This window comes from Schistocerca americana, chromosome X, assembly GCF_021461395.2.
Source record: "Schistocerca americana isolate TAMUIC-IGC-003095 chromosome X, iqSchAmer2.1, whole genome shotgun sequence".
Classification (NCBI taxonomy): domain Eukaryota; kingdom Metazoa; phylum Arthropoda; class Insecta; order Orthoptera; family Acrididae; genus Schistocerca; species Schistocerca americana.
Window position 1 is genome coordinate 887,017,914 of NC_060130.1, and position 20,348 is coordinate 887,038,261.

At 39.8% G+C, this 20,348-nt stretch overlaps 1 protein-coding gene across 7 annotated transcripts in view; it reads right to left on the reverse strand.

Annotated features, from left to right (window-relative positions):
* LOC124555258 (syndetin) overlaps positions 1 to 20,348 on the reverse strand; it is a 145,461-nt gene that overhangs the window by 97,354 nt on the left and 27,759 nt on the right. For all 7 annotated transcript variants that reach the window (XM_047129122.1, XM_047129125.1, XM_047129124.1 and 4 more), the window contains 2 exons: positions 16,563 to 16,781; positions 1,859 to 1,985 (listed from right to left, as the gene is read on the reverse strand). In XM_047129122.1, coding sequence (XP_046985078.1) covers positions 1,859 to 1,985; positions 16,563 to 16,781 — 346 coding nt within the window. The remainder of the gene's footprint in view (positions 1 to 1,858; positions 1,986 to 16,562; positions 16,782 to 20,348) is intronic.

The following is a 20,348-nucleotide window of genomic DNA, read 5'->3' on the forward strand; positions in this document are numbered from 1 at the left end:
ATTCAGGGATATGACAGGAATAATCATTCAAAGCATGGTCTCTAAAATGCATACCTTTAAGAGCTACGGGCACTACTTCATCTTTAGTACTGTGAAGTAAAACTCTTCTACTGCAAGGTCTCTGCTTTCCATATTTTGAGAGGTGACAGTATGGACCAAAATAAGAAAAAAATGCCCCTAAACATGGGCTCTAAAGTGCATACCTTGACATGATAATCTTTGCTACTGTGAAACACACGTCCTCTACTGAACAAGGTCTCATACCTCTTTTTTATTTATTTCGACGTCAAGTTCCGTAGGACCAAATTGAGGAGCAAATCTCCAAGGTCATGGAATGTGTCAGTACATGAAATTACAACATAAAAGTAATAACAGATAAAAATAAATGTTCATGAACCTGAAAAAGTCAGTCCATAAGTTTAAGTAAATGCTATCAGCAATACAATAAGAATCAGCTTAATTTTTCAAGGAACTCCTCAACAGAATAGAAGGAGTGACCCATGAGGAAACTCTTCAGTTTTGATTTGAAAGTGCGTGGATTACTGCTAATATTTTTGAATTTGAGTGGCAGCTTATTGAAAATGAATGCAGCAGTATGCCGTACACCTTTTTGCACAAGAGTTAAGGAAGTCCGATCCAAATGCAGATTTGATTTCTGCCTAGTATTAACTGAGTGAAAGCTGTTTATTCTTGGGAATAAACTAATATTGGTAACAAGAAATGGCAATAAGGAATATACATATTGAGAGGCCAATGACAAAATACCCAGACTCGTGAACAGAGGTCGACAAGAGGTTTGTAAACTCACACCACTTATTGCCTGAACCGCCCGTTTCTGAGACAAAAATATCTTTTTAGAATGGGGAGAGTTACCCCAAAATATAATACCATATGACATAAGCGAATAAAATAAGCAAAGTAGACTAATTTTCGTGTCGAACGATCACTCACTTCTGATACCGTTCGAATAGTAAAAATGGCAGAATTAAGTCTTTGAACAAGATCCTGAATGTGGGCTTTCCACGACAGCTTACTATCTATCTGAACACTAATCATATGTTTCACAATCCAACAATGACCCCCCCCCCCCCACCCCCCAAATGAACCCTGGATCTGCCCCTGATGTATACCACCCCCAAAAGGGCCATATTTAGTAAAGCACTAGTGTGTTCAAAGCTACCCCCCACAATGCAGAAGCTTAATCTTAAGGGACAAGAAGCATAATTTGAATAAAATTAATAATTAGTCTGTTCTGGAGCTAGAGAGGTAAAACTGAGTTTGCATACTATGCATGTAGGGAAAGTGCAGTCACTAGTGTACTTCCCAATTTTAGCCTGAAACAAATTTTCAATTGGACTATTTCTCTTCTTCATACAATGTAGAAGTGTTTTACAAAATCATATGGCACCATCTTCAAAATAAACTGTGTTTAGACCATACACATTTGTCTCACAAATAGTACATTTTCTTTACCTAATTACACCCAAAGCGAGAGAAAAATTGGAAATTCCACTTTAAAAAGACACAGAACATATTTACTTTCAATACAAACTTACACAAAACATAGGAGAATTGTCTTTCCAGACAAGATATTATCAAATGACAATTTTTATTTAAAAAATCACAAAAAACCACAGAAAACAACTCGGAAAATAATAGTTTTGAGGCTCACTACTCCTGCACTTTGCAAAATGGAATTCTAAAATCTTCAATTACTTAGTCAAGAAACTACTCATATATTACTATGCAATAGCTGCCTTACAATAAATTACATATTTCATTCTAAAAAATATTTAATTGCATTTTCCTCTTATATAAATCAATGTGCACGGCCCATATATAAGTCAAAGATTCTGACCTTTGTGCAGCTGCTGACATGCATTCTGTTTGTGCCACATCCGCATTTGGTTGTAATTCAAGATAACTTCCCACAAAGATTTGCATAAGTTGAGTAGACAATCTATAAATTTTTCAGGCACAACGTTCTGGAAAATCAGAAAGCTTACATTACAGCTACTTTGTAGTCCCTAGTCAATCATCTTTACATAATGAGAATGTAGAATGTGGCAGCATTTGATATTTAATTATGTACAATATTACTATCTGTAATCCTACTTCATCTGCTAAAAAGTAATGTTAAATTCATCATGGGTACCAACAAAATGAAAAAAATGAGTTACAAAATAATTTGAAAATACAGCTCAGATGAAGTATTCGCAGATTACAAAATACAGAAAAATTTTCACACATGCTGAGAAAAGCCTTGTACACAAACTGATAAATTGTATTCATGAAAAAGTCAACAGTTATTTGAGGCAACACTCACAAAATTAATTAAATTTTCCATTTACCAACAACAAATCAATTAAATTAAAGCACAAGGCCAAAAACATTATTCAATATGGAAATGGCATCATCATCATCATCATCATCATCATCTAGTACAATTGTACATACAATTATAAATTTTAAAAAGGTGCAAGAAAATTGAAACCATCACTTCCTCCTCCTACTCCCCCCCCCCCCCTCCACCTCACCCTCCCACATCTCTCTCTCTCTCTCTCTCTCTCTCTCTCTCTCTCTCTCTCTCCAACTTCCATCTTCATTTTAAAATTTTAGCTTTTTTTTTCTAGTAGTGGAGCTGAACATACTAACTTGCAATATTAAAATACTGATAAGATTTGGAAATATTATTTGTTTTGGTATAATTAGCTGCTAAAACAACTTTAAAAAATGTGTGTCCTACTATGTTCTTGAACTCATTTCATGATGAGTACGTGAGGAAGTTGGTTTCACAACACTCAACAGTCTAATGTGCCTCGTTTTTAAGTAATTAAACACAAGGCCCTACAGATGTACCAACTTCTTTAATGAACAATTACTTTTCTTTCCCTTCTGTGTTAATTTTGCGAGTTTAGTACCTTACTGTTGCAATAACAAGCACTTCCACGTATAGAGAAAATAAAAGAAACCAATTTGTTCAAATAAACTGAAGTAATTTTTCTAAGACACATTTACTGTGGATATAACTGTACCGCTTTTTGTAATATTCAGCATTTGTTATCAGCATCCTGCAGGCTTCAGTGAAACAAGTGCCATTAAAAAAGACATGTAAATGGTGGGTTTCTAATTATGTGACATGTTACACCAGTAGTTTTAAGAAGAGCTCTTACTGAAAAATGCTTATAGGTCATGTATGCTGTGGCATGTTCATTTAAAGTTTATGTTATTACGACAATTGGAAAGTTGAGGCAATAAATGTAAGTGCTTATCATAAAGCTCCAGAACATAATGAAAATTTTATTTATCTGTATCACAGCACACAATTTACAAACCATTATAATTAAGTAAACAAGAAACATTCAAGATTTAAACGAAACAGAACCGTTTGCTAATAAAAAAAAATTTACTATAACTACCACAACATAACTTTAAATATATTTTGCACTCTACAATGAAACACACACTACTTCTTTCACACTGTAATTGTCTCACAATACAAAGTACTACCATGTTTACTATGCTGCAGGACTTTGTGAGGTACAGAAGATTCCTGTAAATGTAGTGGCCTTATCTAGCAATATTCTATGTTTCCTGGATTTACAATGTTCTTGTTTGCAGAAATCCAAACTGGATATTCAGAATAATATACACTGCCTGACATGAAAAAGAAGCACCGAGAAGACATGGTCAGATGACAATGTAATATCGTACACATATACAATATCAGCTTATATGTAAATGATTAAGAGTTGTAAGTCTCTGTGGCGCGTAGAATGGCCACCATAGGTCATGCATATTGTGCATATTTAGTGTTGTTATTGGGCCTTATAGTGTATGTGTAAAAAGGGCACTGAACAGCATCAAATCATTTGTAATCACTATGAAGGACATGGAGATGTCATACATACATGTGAGCAGCATTATCAGCACCTGACAAAGCACGAAAGGAGTGTCATTGCAGACATCCATTTGGCTTGCTGCTCAAATCGTGTTATATCCAAGATTTGTGGGGCATTTGGATGTGACACTGCTCTGATGATGAACTGTTTGGGAACATGTGGTAAAGCACACTTGTCATCAATGCTCTGGTTGACCACGTCTCACCAAGACAAGGGAGGATCGCCATATGTGCGCAAAGCACAGCACAATCCCTTCACATCTGCTCCTACCATCCAAGAACAAATTATGGACTCCCTGTAACATTCTGCACCATCCTATATTAGTGGTCACAGACTAGCAGCAGCCAGCCTAGGGAATTACAGTTCCATACGTGGGCTGCCATTACAATCACAACACACAGCTGCATCTGGAGTGGTGCCGTGACTGGGAAGCCTAGACTGCTGATGAGTGGCATCATTGTGTTCAGCAATGACTGTGGTTCTCCCAATGTTTTGGAAGGCTCAGCAGTGTTACTCCTTGGGTCATGGTGTGAGGAGCCATCAAGTATGACTTTGTGCCATGGCTGGTATTGATTGAGGGAACTTTGTTGGCAAAATGACACATCACAGGCATCAGTCATCCTCATGTGTTGCCTCTCGTGTGCCTGTATCATGTTGCCATTTTTCAATGGGACAATGCTCATCCACACATTGCATATGATTCTGGGCCCTGTCTGTATGAGTGTGAGGTACTCTTGTGGCCATTAACACCTCCAGATCTGTGTCAACTCCAACGCAGTGCCAGTATACAGGATATTAAGCAGTCACGCAGTAGTTATAGGCCATACTGCCTGGCTTTATGACATCCATCCCAACTAAATCAGTACATGCATCCAGGCCGAAGGGGGTACAACAACATACTGATAAGTGAGTTCATACTGCGAAAATCTTAATAAATCTGAGCTGATTTTGTAATCACTGCACTAACATCACATACCCTCTCATCAACCCGCGTGTGTGTGTGTGTGTGTGTGTGTGTGTGTGTGTGTGAGTGTGGGCGCGCGCGCGCGCGCACACACACACACACACACACACACACACACACACACACACTAGAAGGAGAAAGAAAGTGTTGAATAGGTGTGCCAATGTGGAGGGAAGGAGGGAGGGGAAAAAAAGTGAAGAGTAAAACAAAAAATGGCTGGTTGCAGTAATTTCAAGAAACCTTTATTCATCACAGTCATGGTGTTCCTCATCTATAATGGATAAAAGTTGTATGTAATAGACATTCAGTACATGACAAATCTGTCATGGACTATATAGATTGTTCATGTGTTCTTGTCATTTCCCCCCCGAGATGCTAAATGTTCCTTAGAGGTCCTGCATGGAAACAACATTATCCTGTGGGTCAAGAATGTACCAATACCCACTTAAGGAATCAGGCTTACAATTGGGACAAATGAAACCAAACTCAGACAACATATTATGGGATGTCATTAAGTTTATGACTGACATATTGTGAAGCTAGAGTCTGTAACACGGACCATGAATTTAATCACATGCCGACTCTTCTCTGGTAATTAGCACGGCAAATGCTGTTTTAGGCAAGTTCACAGCTAACTGATCCAGTCACTTCACATCTGCATCAGAGATGATCTAATCCATCCATCAACAGCAGATATTTCTCACAATAATCTTATGCAATTCAAAATAAGGAGGAAAAATGTTGAAACTTCCTGGCAGATTAAAACTGTGTGCCGGACCGAGACTCGAACTCAGGACCTTTGCCTTTCACGGGCAAGTGCTCTACCAACTGAGCTACCCAAGCATGACTCACGCTCCGTCCTCACAGCTTTACTTCTGCCAGTACCTCGTCTCCTACCTTCCAAACTTTAGAAAAGCTCTCCTGCGAACCTTGCAGAACTAGCACCCCCGAAAGAAAGGATATTGCGGAGACATGGCTTTGCCACAGCCTGGGGGATGTTTCCAGAATGAGATTTTCACTCTGCAGCGAAGTGTGCACTGATACAAAGAGGATAATGCAGCATACAATGAGGCAGATTGCATAAATAAGATACACAATGGTGAGGTCCATACACAGCAGTATGAATTAAGGGCCCTGACATCATTGTAATCTGCCTGAAAAGAAGTGGAAGGATTTTAGGACTCATACCAACAGACTGGTGGAATTTTTCTAATAACATATGTGTCATACTCCATCATCAGCATTACTCTCCTGCTAGTTGGAGTTGAGGCACATGGGACACCAATCACACATGCAGATAACAAAATGCCCATACTGTCATGGAAAATTGAAAATTTACAGTGCCATTTGGAGAACAGTGACTTATTTCAATTTTCTACAGTTGAAGGAGAAATCTGAAAGCATGTAAGTTCTCGAGAGGTGAGCACTCAAATTCTGTAAAAGATGACCGGCACAGCTGAACAAGTGCAGCAGGATGTAAAAGTGCAGAACATGTGTTATATTGGCATGTAGGAAAGATAGAAAAAGGGCATCTAATTGGACAATTGGTACAACATGAATCCCGTGTCCAGAGGAGAGAAAACTTAAATTTTGGGGGCAAAGACATTAAGATCTTGTTCAGAATGCTAGATGAAGATGACATCACATATTTCAAGACAAAAATAGATCTATTAGAAGGGGAACAGAAACAGCTACTCAGACTTCTGAAGCAGCTAGTGACAACCGTTAAAACAACAGGGTGTATACAAGTAGGAAAAAACATCCTGAATTTCTCACTTAAAAATACACTTTTGCCTGGTGAAAATACATTATATCCTGGGTGAAAGTATGTTTTTCCTGTGTTAAGTGACAACACACTTTCCATCAGATTTGTAAAACTTACCAATCCCTTGAATGGTAAAGGTTTTATACACCAGCATAGAACTTCCCGGCAACTTAGGACATGAGACACAGCAAAAAAGGAACTGTTTTGGAAAGATCTTTGATCTCTGACGAAATGTACACTGCATATTTTTGTATTACGAAAGTATAAATATGAATTCCACCAAATACAGCATGGCAGCTTCCAAAGTTCTGAAATCAAGTTTGCATTGCAGATATGCTTTTGTCAGCCAATTGTAGCTCACATCACATGATCTCACCAGGCAATGACGGCAGATTTTAGTGCACAGGACACTTTTAGTCAACCAACAGTGACATCACTGTTAACGAGCACAAACACACAAATGTGAAAAGTCAATGGTTTAAATTAAGACACAGAGCCTAGCTACAAGAAAAGCTAAGCTTTCACTTATAACACTGGTATCAAATATTTTTTGCTGTTTTTTCTGAGGGTGTGGTTATGCAGGAACCTAAAAGCACAGCTTATATTGCAGCAGCTGAATATTTGTGACAAGCATGAGTACACATTTCACTGCTGTCAACCAAACATTTTGTGGGTGTTAACTGGATGAATACACATTCCATCAAGCACTTCAACTTTTCCATAGAAAGACGAATATACTTTATACTATCATTATTGCATAATTTGCAATCTATTAAAGAAACTGAATAAATATGAGAAACTAACCATTAAGCTTTTTGTTTTATAATGTGTGTTACCCTTCAAGATGTATCAAACACAAATGTGCCAATAAAATTTTAAATAATGGCATAAATGGCTGGTCTTCTGGGGCTGAAATTTTTCTGAGTGGCTAGTCCTCAAAGTGTCAAGTTTTGAATGAGAGTCAAATGCTCTGTGATTTAAGAAATTCATTGCACATTTTGACACACAATATAATTCATCTTATGTAAAAGGAAATTTACTTTGAAATTCATGCTTCTCAGACCAATATTCACAATATTTTCCCACGACCTGTTACATATGCACAAATTTGTGATGTCACGCTCATCGAAAGCAGTTTGTTGTTAGGAAGCATTGCATAGTCTTCACACTAAAGCCTTTGATACATTTTGCTATCAGCAGATGTTTGATACATTTTGCTATCAGCAGATGCTTGTGTGTGCATTGCCCTTTTTTTTTTTTTTAAATGGTGCATTTCCTTTCCAACTAAAGTATAATTTTGGTGTTGTGGATTTGTTTTATTGTTGCAGTATTATTCTGCAGTATTGGGCTAAAGTAAAATTCTTTGTTAGAGCATCAGTCCTTACCAATCAAAATTACAAAAATTTAACTGAAAACTAAAATAAAAATATTCCTGGAATCCAAAAAACTTTCAAGGTTTCTCCCAGATGAAAAAATTCCTGGGTTCTTCTCGGATTTCACAGTTGTACACCCTGAATGATCTTAACTACTAGCTCTAATAGAATGGTATGTTTCATAGTGAAAAATGAAGATATTATAAAGTAGGGAATGAAACAGTTGATCTAAAACACAATAGATTAGAAAGCAGCACCTAAAGACAGCTGCAGATAGCTGTAATTCTGATCACTGTCAACAAATGGCTAATACAGCTTATGGGTATCTTCAGTGAACTGGAGTGGGACTATGACATTTTAATATCAACAATAGTAGTATTCTAAAACCATATCTGGTCAGTCCAATACAGATAGTGGAGTTTTTAGAACGGATCAAGGATGACATCGAGGACAAGAGGTTTCCAATTGCCCTTACACCAGACACCGGTTATCAACTGATCAGAATATTTTCATTGCCAGTAACATCTTAAGTTACATGCTGAATATCCTGTTAGGAGGAGACAGTGTGTATGAGCTGTATTGGACACTACTGTTACTGTCGGAAGTGGATGGAACATGGCATTTGTTTAGGTGTTTTGCCCCCCCCCCCCCCCCCCCCCAAAAAGGAGCTACTGCTAGTTGATGACATGCCTGTGCCCTTATGTGGTACTGGCTGGATGCACAATGCAAGAATGCAAGGATTTCAGTTCAGCAGGTGGACTGACTGGATCGGGGTTGTGTCGGGTGCGGTGGGTGGAAGGGGATAGAGGCAGGAGGCAGGAAGAGGGATTGAGGGTGAGTGGGTAGTGGCTTTGAGGAAGGAAGCCAGTCTGCTACCTAGGAATGTAAGAGGAAGGGGGCTGGGGGTGGCATGTGGACAGGCTAAGCATGTGATGCACAGATGCAGGAGGCAGAGGGGAGCAGCATACTATGAAGGTGACATGGAGACATTAATTGGGAGGGGTTGATACGACAGAGGAAGTGGAAACAGTTGGGTGGAGGGTGTGGGGACAATGTGTTAACAGAGATTAAGGCCAGGAGGGTTACAGGAGTGAATGATGTGTTTCAAGGATAACTCCTATCTGCATACTTCAGAAAAGGTGGTGGTGGGGGAAGGATCCAGATGGCCAGGGTAGTGAAGCAGCTGTTGAAATCAATCGTGTTGTACTCAGGTTGCATGTTATGCCACTGAATGGTCAAATTTGTTCTTGGCCGGAGTTTGGCAGTGGGCATTCATTCTGGTGGACAGCTGGTTGGTTATGTACCAATATAATAAGCTGTGCTGTGATTGCAGTAGAGTTGGTATATGACAAGGCTGTTTGCGCAAGTGGCCCTGCCTCTAATGGGGTACGATAAGCCTGTGGCAAGACTGAAGTAAGAAGTACTGAGTGAGTGGATTGCGCAGGTCTTGCACCAGGTCTTCCACAGTGATATGATTTCTGTTGCAAGAGTTTCAGAGAGGAAGTGGCACAGGGATGGACTAGGATGTTGTGTGTCGGAAGGTTCTTGGGTAGGATGTCCCTCATTTCAGGGCATGATGATAGATAATCACAGCCCTGCTGAAGGATATAGTTCAGTTGTTCCAGTCCACGGTGGTATTGTGTGACAACGGGAGCACTCCTCTGTAGCAGATTCTTAGTGGAGATGGGAAGATTGGAGATGTGTGAGGACCAGACATGACAAATCTGTGTGGGGACTAGGTTTGGTGGGTAGTTCCTGTCTGTGATGGCTTTTGTGAGCCCTTCGGCATACTTGGCAAGTGAGTTCTCATCACTGCAGACACATCATCCACGAGTGGCTAGGCTGTATGGGAGGGATTTTTTGGTATGGAAGGGACGGCAGCTGTCAGAATACATGTATTGTTGGTCATTAGCAAGTTTCATACAGACACAGGTGTGGTTGGCACCATCAGAGACGAGTGGGTCAATGTCCAGAAAAGTGACACATTGGGTTGAAGAGGACCAGATGAAGCAGATGGGACAAAAGGTGTTGAGGTTCTGGAGAAATGAGGATACGGTGACTTGGCCCCATGTCCAGATCACGAAGATATCAATGAACCTGAAACAGACAAGGGGTTTGGGGCTTTGGGAGGTTAGAAAGGTTTCCTCTAGACGGGCCATAAAATGGCTGGCTTAGGAGGGTGCCATGCAGGTGCCCAAGGCTGTGCTGAAGATTTGTTTATAAACCTTGCCCCCCTAAGGAGTAGTAGTAATTTGTCAGTATATAGTCTGTAAGGTGTATGACGAATGAGGCAGTCGGTTTGGCACCTGAAGGATGTTGGAAAAGGTAGTGTTTGACAGTGGCAAGGTCATGGGTTTGTGGGATGTTGGTGTAAAGGGTGGTGGCATCAAAAGTAACTAGTATGGATCCAGAAGGTAAAGGGGTGGGAATGGTGGAGAGTCGGTGAAGTAAGTGGTTAGATTCTTTGCTGTGAGAGGCTAGGTTTCAGGCAATTAGTTGCACACATTGGTCAACAAGAGCAGAAATTCTTTCAGTAGGTGCACAGTAACAAACTATAATGGGTGTCCAGGACTGTTGGCTTTATGGGTTTTTGGGAGCATATAGAAGACAGGTGTGTGGGCTGTCATTGTGGTGAGGAGGGAGATGGACCAAAGAGAGACATTCTGGGATGGTCTCAAGGATTGCAGTAGGGACTGGAGGTTGTGTTGGACTTCTGGGATGGGATCACTATAGCAGAGTTTGTAGGTGGAGGAGTCAGAGTTTGTGGAAGCCTTCTGTCAGGTAGTCACTGCTATTCATCACAACAGTGGTGGATTCTTTGTCTGCGGGGAATATGATAAGTTTCGGTTCTGTTTTGAGATTTGTATGGCTGTCCTTTCTTCTGTTGAAACATTAGTTCTTACAAAAGGACCTGGGGACAGATGGTGAGGCCAAGTTGGAAGTAAGGAATTCCTGGAAGGTGAGTAGGGGTGGTAAGCTATGAGGCGTGTGGGTTAGGGTTGTCACAGTTGGATGGTGGTACGAAACGGGAGAGGCAAGGTTAAATGTTTGGGTTAGTAAGTCTTTGGTCGGACGGATTGGTGGGGAAATATGGTTTTTCACAGCTGAGTTCGGGAGAAGGAAAGCATGTCCTCTACAAGTCCAACATGGCTAAACTTGGTTGTGGGCCTGAAGGTTCAGCCTTTGGATATGACTAAAACTTATGTGGGACTGAGGTTTTTTGGTGGACAGGTTAACAACAGTGTTTCGTGTTTGTTTGGATCCTCAATTTCGTAGAGTGTTAAGTGGGAGTTTCAGAGAATCTGGCAAATTGACAAGGTCAGCTAGGCAGGTTCTGGTTGCCATGACGGGTTGACAAGGGTGTTCACTGTTGGTAGGACACATGGTGATGGGTAATGGTGGTCCGAGGCAGGAGTATGGTGTCAACAGGCTGGACAATTTATGGAGGTGGTATGAGGAATGCTTTTCCAGGTGTTGGACTGCAGGAGTTCCAATTTTGGAAATGCAGTGTATGTAGTTAGGACTGTGGAAGGAGCAGAGGGTGTTCTGGGATGCCTATGTCATGGAAATGTGTTCCTGCAGTACCAGTTTTGTGAGGAACAGTGACTGGTAGAATCTGAAAAGTTGTTAAAGAAGAGGTGGGACCAAAAAAAGGCATTTTATTGTTAGGTCATTTGTTGACCTCAAACTTTCTGATGACTCCATCCACACCACTCTCCATATTAAATCCACTAACCACTAACAGTATCTGCATTTTGACAGCTGTCATTCCTTCCATATCAAAAAATCCCTCCCATACAGTCTAGCCACGTTTCTGCAGTGATAAGAATGCCCTTGCCCAGTAAGCTGAAGGTCTCTCAAAGGCCTTCACAGACAGACTTTGGCCCCCATACCTGGGCCAGCAACAGATTTCCCAAGCCATATCCTCACACGCTCCTAATCCTATCACCACCCCAAATAATCAATAATCACCTGCAAAGGAGTCCCCCTCCTCCTCCCTGTCAGCCAATACTGGAATGGAACAACTGAACCATATCCTTTACCAGGGCTCTGATTATCGATCATCATGCAATGAAATGAGGGTCAACCTACCATAGATCCTTTCCCTCTCTTCTACAATGGTATTCTGTTGCCCACTCAACCTACGCAACATCCTAGGCCATCCCTATGCCACTCCAACTCTGAACCCCTTTTCACAGGGATCATATCGCAATGGAAGACCCAGGTGCACGACCTGCCCAATCCACTCACCCAGCACTTCTTACTCCAGTCTTGTCACAGGCTTATCCTCCCCATCAGAGGCACAGCCATTCATGCAAGCGGCCGTATTACATACCATCTCTGTTGCAGTCACTGCATATCTTTTTACACTGTTAGGTCAACCATCAAGCTGTCCACCGGAATGAATGGCAACTGCCATACTGTGGCAAAGAAAAAAATTGATCATCCAGTGGCACAACATGCACCTGAGGGCAACATGATCGATTTCAATGGCTGCTTCACAGTCTGGGCCATCTGGATCCTTCCCTCCAGCACCAGATTTTCTGAACTACACCGATGAGAGTCATCCTTGCAACAGATCCTTCGCTCCCATAACACTCCTGCCATCGATCTACTTTCACCCACTGCTCCCACACACTCCACCCAACTGTTTCCACTTCCTCTGTCCTATCACCCCCTCCCAATCCACATCTCCACACCTTCATAGTGTGCTGCTCCCCAGCGCCTCAAGCATTCATAAATAACATGCCTTGCCCATGCACGTGCCACCCCTCCTTCCCGCATTCCTAGGCAGCAAACTGGCTTCTTCCCACCAAGCCACTAATTACTCACTCCAAATCATGCCTCCAGCCTCCCTCCCTTTCTAACCACCTCACCGGGCAACCCCCACCCAGTCAGTCCACCTGCCGAACTGCAATCCCTGCATTGTGTGTCCAGCCAGCACCATGTAGGGCAGAGGCATGTGAGCGCACTTGGGTACATTGCGTTTGCACCTGTTTGTGCCCACATGCATATTATTTGTAATTATGTATTCCTTTTGCTTATCATTGTACCACTGCATTGCAATTATGTATTTCTTTCAAATTACCACATAAAATTTTTGTAAAAGTTTATAGTCGCTTAGGACGGCATTAAAAATTTTTCCCAGGGTATCGCAACATAAGAAATACAACACCTAAAAGACAGTGAGTAGAATCCAGAACGAATGATTTTGCTTGAGAACACAAGGAAAACTCTTCAGGAAGTGTGTTGGCTGAAGTTTCAGTCAGATGTCAATGTGAATTCATGAAAAAGCCACTTGCCATGGCAGGATGATGGCAGTGTTAAAGTTAACCATAACTGGCCATCCAAGGTCTTGCTGGATGCTGGCCAGAAGCGCCAATGTGGAATAGGTGACATGACCTACCATACAGTATAAAGGCGGAGACATTGAGTTCAGTTAGAGAGTAAAAGATAATTTGCTCTGGCTCTGCTTGTGTTAATACTTAGCTGTATATCTTCCTCCAAGGGAACTTCACAGTTAGTACAGATAGGACCAATGTACCTTCATCCCTTTATTTTGCTCAGACAGGCAGTGAAGACTGCTGTTGTTCATGTTTTGCCTCCATTAGCTTATATTTCCTGACTGAGCTCCACAATTCCTCAAAACATTCAATTAACCATAACCACATTACCTAATTGAAAGAACTTCCCTCAGTATCCATGTCATTCAGCATCCAGACTGCTCGGTGGACATGATAATTTTAATCAATTTTGTAATCCATGGATGAAATTTTATTTCGTTCTCCCTCCTCTTCTGGTTCCTTTACTTTCTTTTGTCTGTGTATCTTCATTTCAATTTTTAATATATATTTCTGTGATGATCTACAATCTAAACTTTGTTCTATAAGTATAATCAAATGTCAAAGACAATCCAATGCTGAGCAGCAAGTGCAAGGGATACTGCTGCAATACTGAATTCCAATTCTGGGTAGGATTCTCATGTACATGGTTTGCTTGCAACTTATGATGGCGTTCCAAACATTTATCTGCATAATGCACATTGCTGAACAAGTGTTCGTGCCATACTGTATGTGTGTTAAGAATGAGTATCAAATAAAAGGAAATGAGAGGGTGAAACTCTGTGCCCCAGCACTTATCCTATTCCTTCCGTATAGCACCATGAAGACTATCCAGCTTAAAATCTCCATCCAACGGATGAAAATCAGCACTGCATGGCCTCCCAACATAAAATTCATCGTTTTATAGCTTTATAACTTTATGTATTTTCATTAATGTATGTAGCCCTCTAATTAAAGCTTTGTATGCTACTTGTAGGTCTGAAAATGATCACAGCAGTGGTCGAAACCGGTCACCTTAATAAATATAAATCGTGATCAAGACTGTTTTTAATAGTAAACATCAAATAGTACCTAAAGGGATAAATAAGAATGGTATTATGACATCTCTGGGAATGTTCTAAGCCATGTGTGTTGAACAGTCATCAAGTCATCTGAAGGCAGTTTTATCAGTGACAATAATCACAAATCCAATAGTGTTATACAGATCTAGTGCAATGACAGTACACAGGGGTCATGAGGAAAAATTATAGCTATTACTATAAGAAAAAATATAGATATTTATAAAGGAGGTTATTTTAGGTTTCTGTTCTCCAATGTTCAGCCAGGTGGAATTTCTCTCACAATAATATTACTACTGCAGAAATTTCAGTTCTCACCAAGGTTGTCGGGAAGTGTCCCTTCATTGTAAAGCAAATACTGGAACTACAAATCCCCCCCCAAATATTCACAACTGAGATTCTGGGATTCCCTTGCCTCACTGCAAGATTGTCTGCCATTTGGTTGAAAGGTCACTACTCCAACAGTCCGCCCTAGTTTCAGGCATAGTAATAATAATAATAAAACTCACAAAGTCTCTGCAGAAATGTATCCATTTTGACAATATGACAACAAATGCATATTTTACAAATGACAGATTTATGGTAATGCCGCTGTTTCTCAACTTCTTGCAAGCTAGATGAATGCGAAGAACAGACTGTAACTGTGCAAGAAGAACAATACTTTGACTACAGACAACTGGAAATATGCAGCGTATCTGAAGCGTCTAATTTTACACTGTTCCTTAACTATCAGACAAGCTTCATACAAATTTGGGGATCATTAACTAGTTTTCAGCAGCACATATGGTCACACTGAAAGGAAAAGTACTGCAAATATGTAACACTGGAGAACAACATTGAGGTTTTTTGCACTCATGCCAAAATCTGATGAGACAAATGTACTTATAACAAGAGACAGGTTTAAAAATTCAGTACTAAAACAAAAAATTCAATATTTTTTCTAAAAATACATAAGTGCATGCAGACCTACACACAAAAAATTTATTCTACACCACCTCTTAAAAAATGTTGCTTAAATGAAAGACAGAACTCAATGAAGATATTAAGACAATACTGCAGATACATAAGGCTCGCTTATCGCTTAACTAAAAAAGGATGAGCCACACATTATGCAATGCACTAAGATCTTCATCTTATCAATTTTGTTTAAAGTTTCACCAATACACAGAATTTTAAAAGCTTTGCTCCACTACTGTGAATACCATCTAGATCACTTATTACACACAGGATGTCAGTATTCAGGGTTATGACAGGAACAATCATTTGCAGCAAAAAATTCTAGTAAACATGGGCTTAAAATGCATACCTTAAGAGCTATGCACACTACTTCATCTTGGCTACTCTGAAACAGATCTTTTCTACTGAAGAAGTGCCCACACCTCTCAAGGTATGCATTTAAGAGCCCATGTTTAATAGATAATTTTTTTCTTGTTTTGGACTATCCTACCTCCCTCCAAAACATGGAATGCAAAGAGCTTGCAGTAGCAGAGATTTGTTTCACAGTACTGAGGATGAAAAAGTGTCCATAGCTCTTAAGAAATGCACTTTAGAGCCTATGCTTACTAGACTTTTTTCCTTTGTATGTTTGTTCCTGCCATATCCCTCAATATTAGCCATTCCTCCTGGGACATCCTACATAATTTTTTTTTCTTTAAATTAGTGACATGTTTTAGCTACTGCCATGATCAGATCCATAACTTTGAACAAAATCCAGTGACACTTGCAATACAACTATTGCCTCACTTTGGCATCTGGTTTATTGCTATTGACAATGAACTTTATTTCACATGTTCCACATTCTGAAATTGTTGATGGCAGTAGCCAAAACGAGTCATTAATGTAGTATTATAAACAATATATTAAGTGAGCTAGATGGTATTATTCCCAAAAGTTCATAATGACTGCAGGCTCATTTAAGGAATGGAAAAGTTTCTCTGTGAGGAATGGTATAAAATCACAGTGACCAATGATAAGAATTTATATGTGTCAGTCTTTAGGATGATTCAAGCAGCCAAGGTGGCAGTACACCATATTAACAGGGGTTAAAGAGAAAGAAAGAAAGAGAGAGAGAGAGAGAGAGAGAGAGAGAGAGATAACACATTTGCTAAGCAGATTTATTTTTCTTTACAATGTTCTGAGGATAATGAAAGTATAATACCTGACACAATAGACGAAAGGGCTTTAGAGAGCTTGAAGCACCTCCAGTTACAAGACTTTCAGTGTTGTCCACACACTCACGTATAACTTCCACAGCTTTATTGTGAATAGCAGAATAGAAGTGCATGTGTAACTGATCCATTGCCATCTGTGTTTTTCCTAGTAACTGATACGCTGTCATTACATTGTTATAAAATTCTGGCTGAAATTTTGCACATACCTGTGAAGAGAGAAAAAATACCGTTTCCATGTCTTTTTTTGAAACAAAACAGTATACACAAGTGACAGAAAAGGACAAACAATGTACAGAATACAGAATGTAAACAACTGCAATATGCATAACAGTAGACGAAAATGTTCATTTTTTCCAGCTTAATGGATTTGCACACACATTCTGACAACTGGTTAATGTGCTCAGTATGGGGTGTGACCACCTCTGGCAGCAATACAGGCATGACAATGACAGGGTATGCTGTGAATGATATCATCAGTCTCATGTTGAGGCAATAACACTTATTCTTCCTGGAGAGCTGTTCACAAGTCTTGCAGAGTGGTTGCAACCTGTTTCCCTGGTGCACCACAGACATGCCCTATGGGATTCAAATCGGGAGAGTGAGCAGGCCACACCATGCATTCAATATCTTCCATTTCCAAGAAAACATCAACTGCTCTTGCTCTATGAGGTCGATCATTATCGTCCATCAATATGAAGTCCGGGCCCCACCACCTCACAACAACTGCACATGAGGTCCCAAGATCTCATCAAGATACCTGACAGCAGTTAAATCTTGCATTTTCACCCATACAATTTCATGAAGAGGTGTTCATGTAATCAATATAATTCCTGCCCACAACATTGCAGACCCTACCTAATATCGGAGTCTTTCCATAATGTTATTTTATTATTATTATTATTATAAAAATCCGCTATTTCTTTTTTTTTTTCATTTTCTCACTAAGAAAGTGTAAGTTCCAATGTAGAAGTTTTGTCAACTTTACAAGCTTGGTTGGCAGATACAAAAATCTTTTTTCCATTAACAAACTCTCTGAAAAACACTACATACGGGTGAACATCCATAATAGTTCACAGATCAGCAATACATCATTTCTTTTTACTTTACACAAACAATGAAAGTGCCAAAGTTGTTCTTGAAAACATATAAAACCTGCCACCAAAACACTGCTGCAGCTAGTGTATCAACAATTTTTACAGTTCTAAGGAGATTATAAGAAACTATACAAAAGTTAATAATGAAGAAATATAACTTTCTGCAGTTTATCATCTATTCCAGATATCCCCCCCCCCCTCCTTTTCCCCCTCCCACTATTCCATAATCAAGAGTGGAGAAACATGGCAAGCAAATACAACTATGCAGTTGTACTGGGTGGGGCAAATAAAAGCGGCCCAGACGAATGGATATGACTGGATGTGAATGTATGCATACAACCACACACAAACAGGATGGAACGACTGCCCATATAGTGGACCAAACCTTGGGGTACATTTGCACAATCTTCTTGCCTGACAGAGTTGTTAGCAGAGGTCAGTCTGGTCGTGGCCCTAGCTGGCCATTCAGGGCACCTGATCTGTCAGTGTGTGATTATTTTGTGTGGGAAGCCCTCACATCTAAGGTGTATTACAACAACCCTCATAGTCTTCAAGAACTGAAGCAGAACATTTTGGATGAAACTGCTGCACTTACAGCAGTCCAGCTTCGATCTGGCTTCAGAAACTAGATAACCAGGGCACAAAAGTGCCAAGAGATGACTGGTGGTCACTTTCAACATCTGCTATAGTCAGGTTGTACTGTATTGCCTTTCTGCTGTTGTTTTTCTTTGTACACTGGAACTCTGTTCTCCAGGAGACTCCTGTATTTTCTTGCCCGCGCGCACACACACACACACACACACACACACACACACACACACACAGAGAGAGAGAGAGAGAGAGAGAGAGAGAGAGAGAGAGAGAGAGAGAGAGAGAGAATGTTATTTCAGTTATGTTCACTTCAGTTTCTCGAGATTGTAGCATAAATTTCACATACAGTCCATCACAAACAGACTGAAAATCTCGCCCATTCAATTACCTCAACTCAGTTCTTCCAAAAGTGTCCCTATTATCAACAGGATCCCAATGAAATAATTCAAAGTCACACAAGATGCTGCATTGCTTCCATTGTACGTTTCAAATGCCTTTCACAACACAGGGACATGTGCATCTGTTTATTTACAAATTCACATTGCAATGGCATTCATTTACACAGTTTAGCTAGCAGCAAACGAAACTACAAATAGAATAAAACTTTTGATTAAACTAAAATTATTTGGAGGCAAAGAATATTTTCCATGTTTTATACACTATTAAGTGATTCAATAATTGCCTGTTACATTTGTGATACTACATACTGTTTCTTTTCAATCACTCCAAATAAAAGTGGTCATATTTTCTGATAAAAAAAAACTTATGGAATATAGAAAAGCCACAAGGTATGGCAAGTTAAGTTAAACTGGAAATCTTACGGTACCTTCACACTGAAAACCAACTCCAATAAACAAAAACACACAACTGTCGTACATTTAGCAAACTTGCAACTTTAGTGAGTTTGACAAATCTACAACTTTTGTCAAGTGTTGCAAAATGTTGACAACAGTTTGAAGCTCCTGTAAACACACACACATTTGGTGTGATTTTATTTATTTATTACAGAAAAGAAAACTGATTCTGACTGAAGATACATTAGCACTTTGTGTTATAATTCTTGGTATAATGTTATAATTGTTTGTCACAAAAATTAACACAAAAAAGATGTGCATGTTCCAGACCATGAAGTTTTTGTTACAAAGACAAACTCATGTACTGGAGGAGCTCTACATTAAACGCAGGCAAGGTTTCCAAAATTTTGTCAGAATGACATGAGCACAATTCGAAGAACTCTCAGGGGATAGTAGCACAACATATTCAGTGGAAAGACACAAATTTTAGAGCTGCAGTAACACCAGCAGAACAACTTCTTGTAAACCTTCGATTTTTGGCAACAGGTGACAGTTATTCAAGTTCCATGTACTCTCATTGACTATCACTGGCCAGGATTAGTAAAGCTGTGCCATGTGTGTGCTGGGTTATTGTGAACATACTCAAGGATTTTGTAAAAGCAAGTACTGGTACTGTTATTTTACTTTTATACATTCTTAACACATTAATATGTGCACTTATCAGCACATACTACATATTCATCTCCTTCCCAGTACCCCATTATCTGAAGACAAGGAACTGAAAGTTACTGTTAAGGTCATATTAACATAGTAGCTGGCAGATACTTCAACATTTAAGTAAAAATATAAGTTGCTGGACACACTTTAAATAAATGCACCTTCACTCAGATACACTACACCTAGCCAACACTTCGCTCTGAAAGGAAGAAACCATAATATAAGACCCAAAATGAACATAGTAGATGTCCCTACCTCAAACATAAAATAAAAAGATTGTAAAATTGAAATAATTTATTCATAAAATTATTGAAGCAAAAGAATTCCACAGAGATTTCCTAACTTCAGTTTCTAACAAAAACTAGCTAGTTACTTCTGTGGACCACTCGAGAGTCGCCACCGTATAAACACAAGGGAGAAACAAAGCAGACAACATGGCTGTTGAGCCATGCATTCATACAGCGCAGTCGCTTCACCTAAAACATGGCCACCGCCTACTCAAGCACCATGTGCCAACACTCCAGTGGCAGCAGTGTAGCAAGAGATGCAGCAATCATACCACTAGAGTTGATGGAGC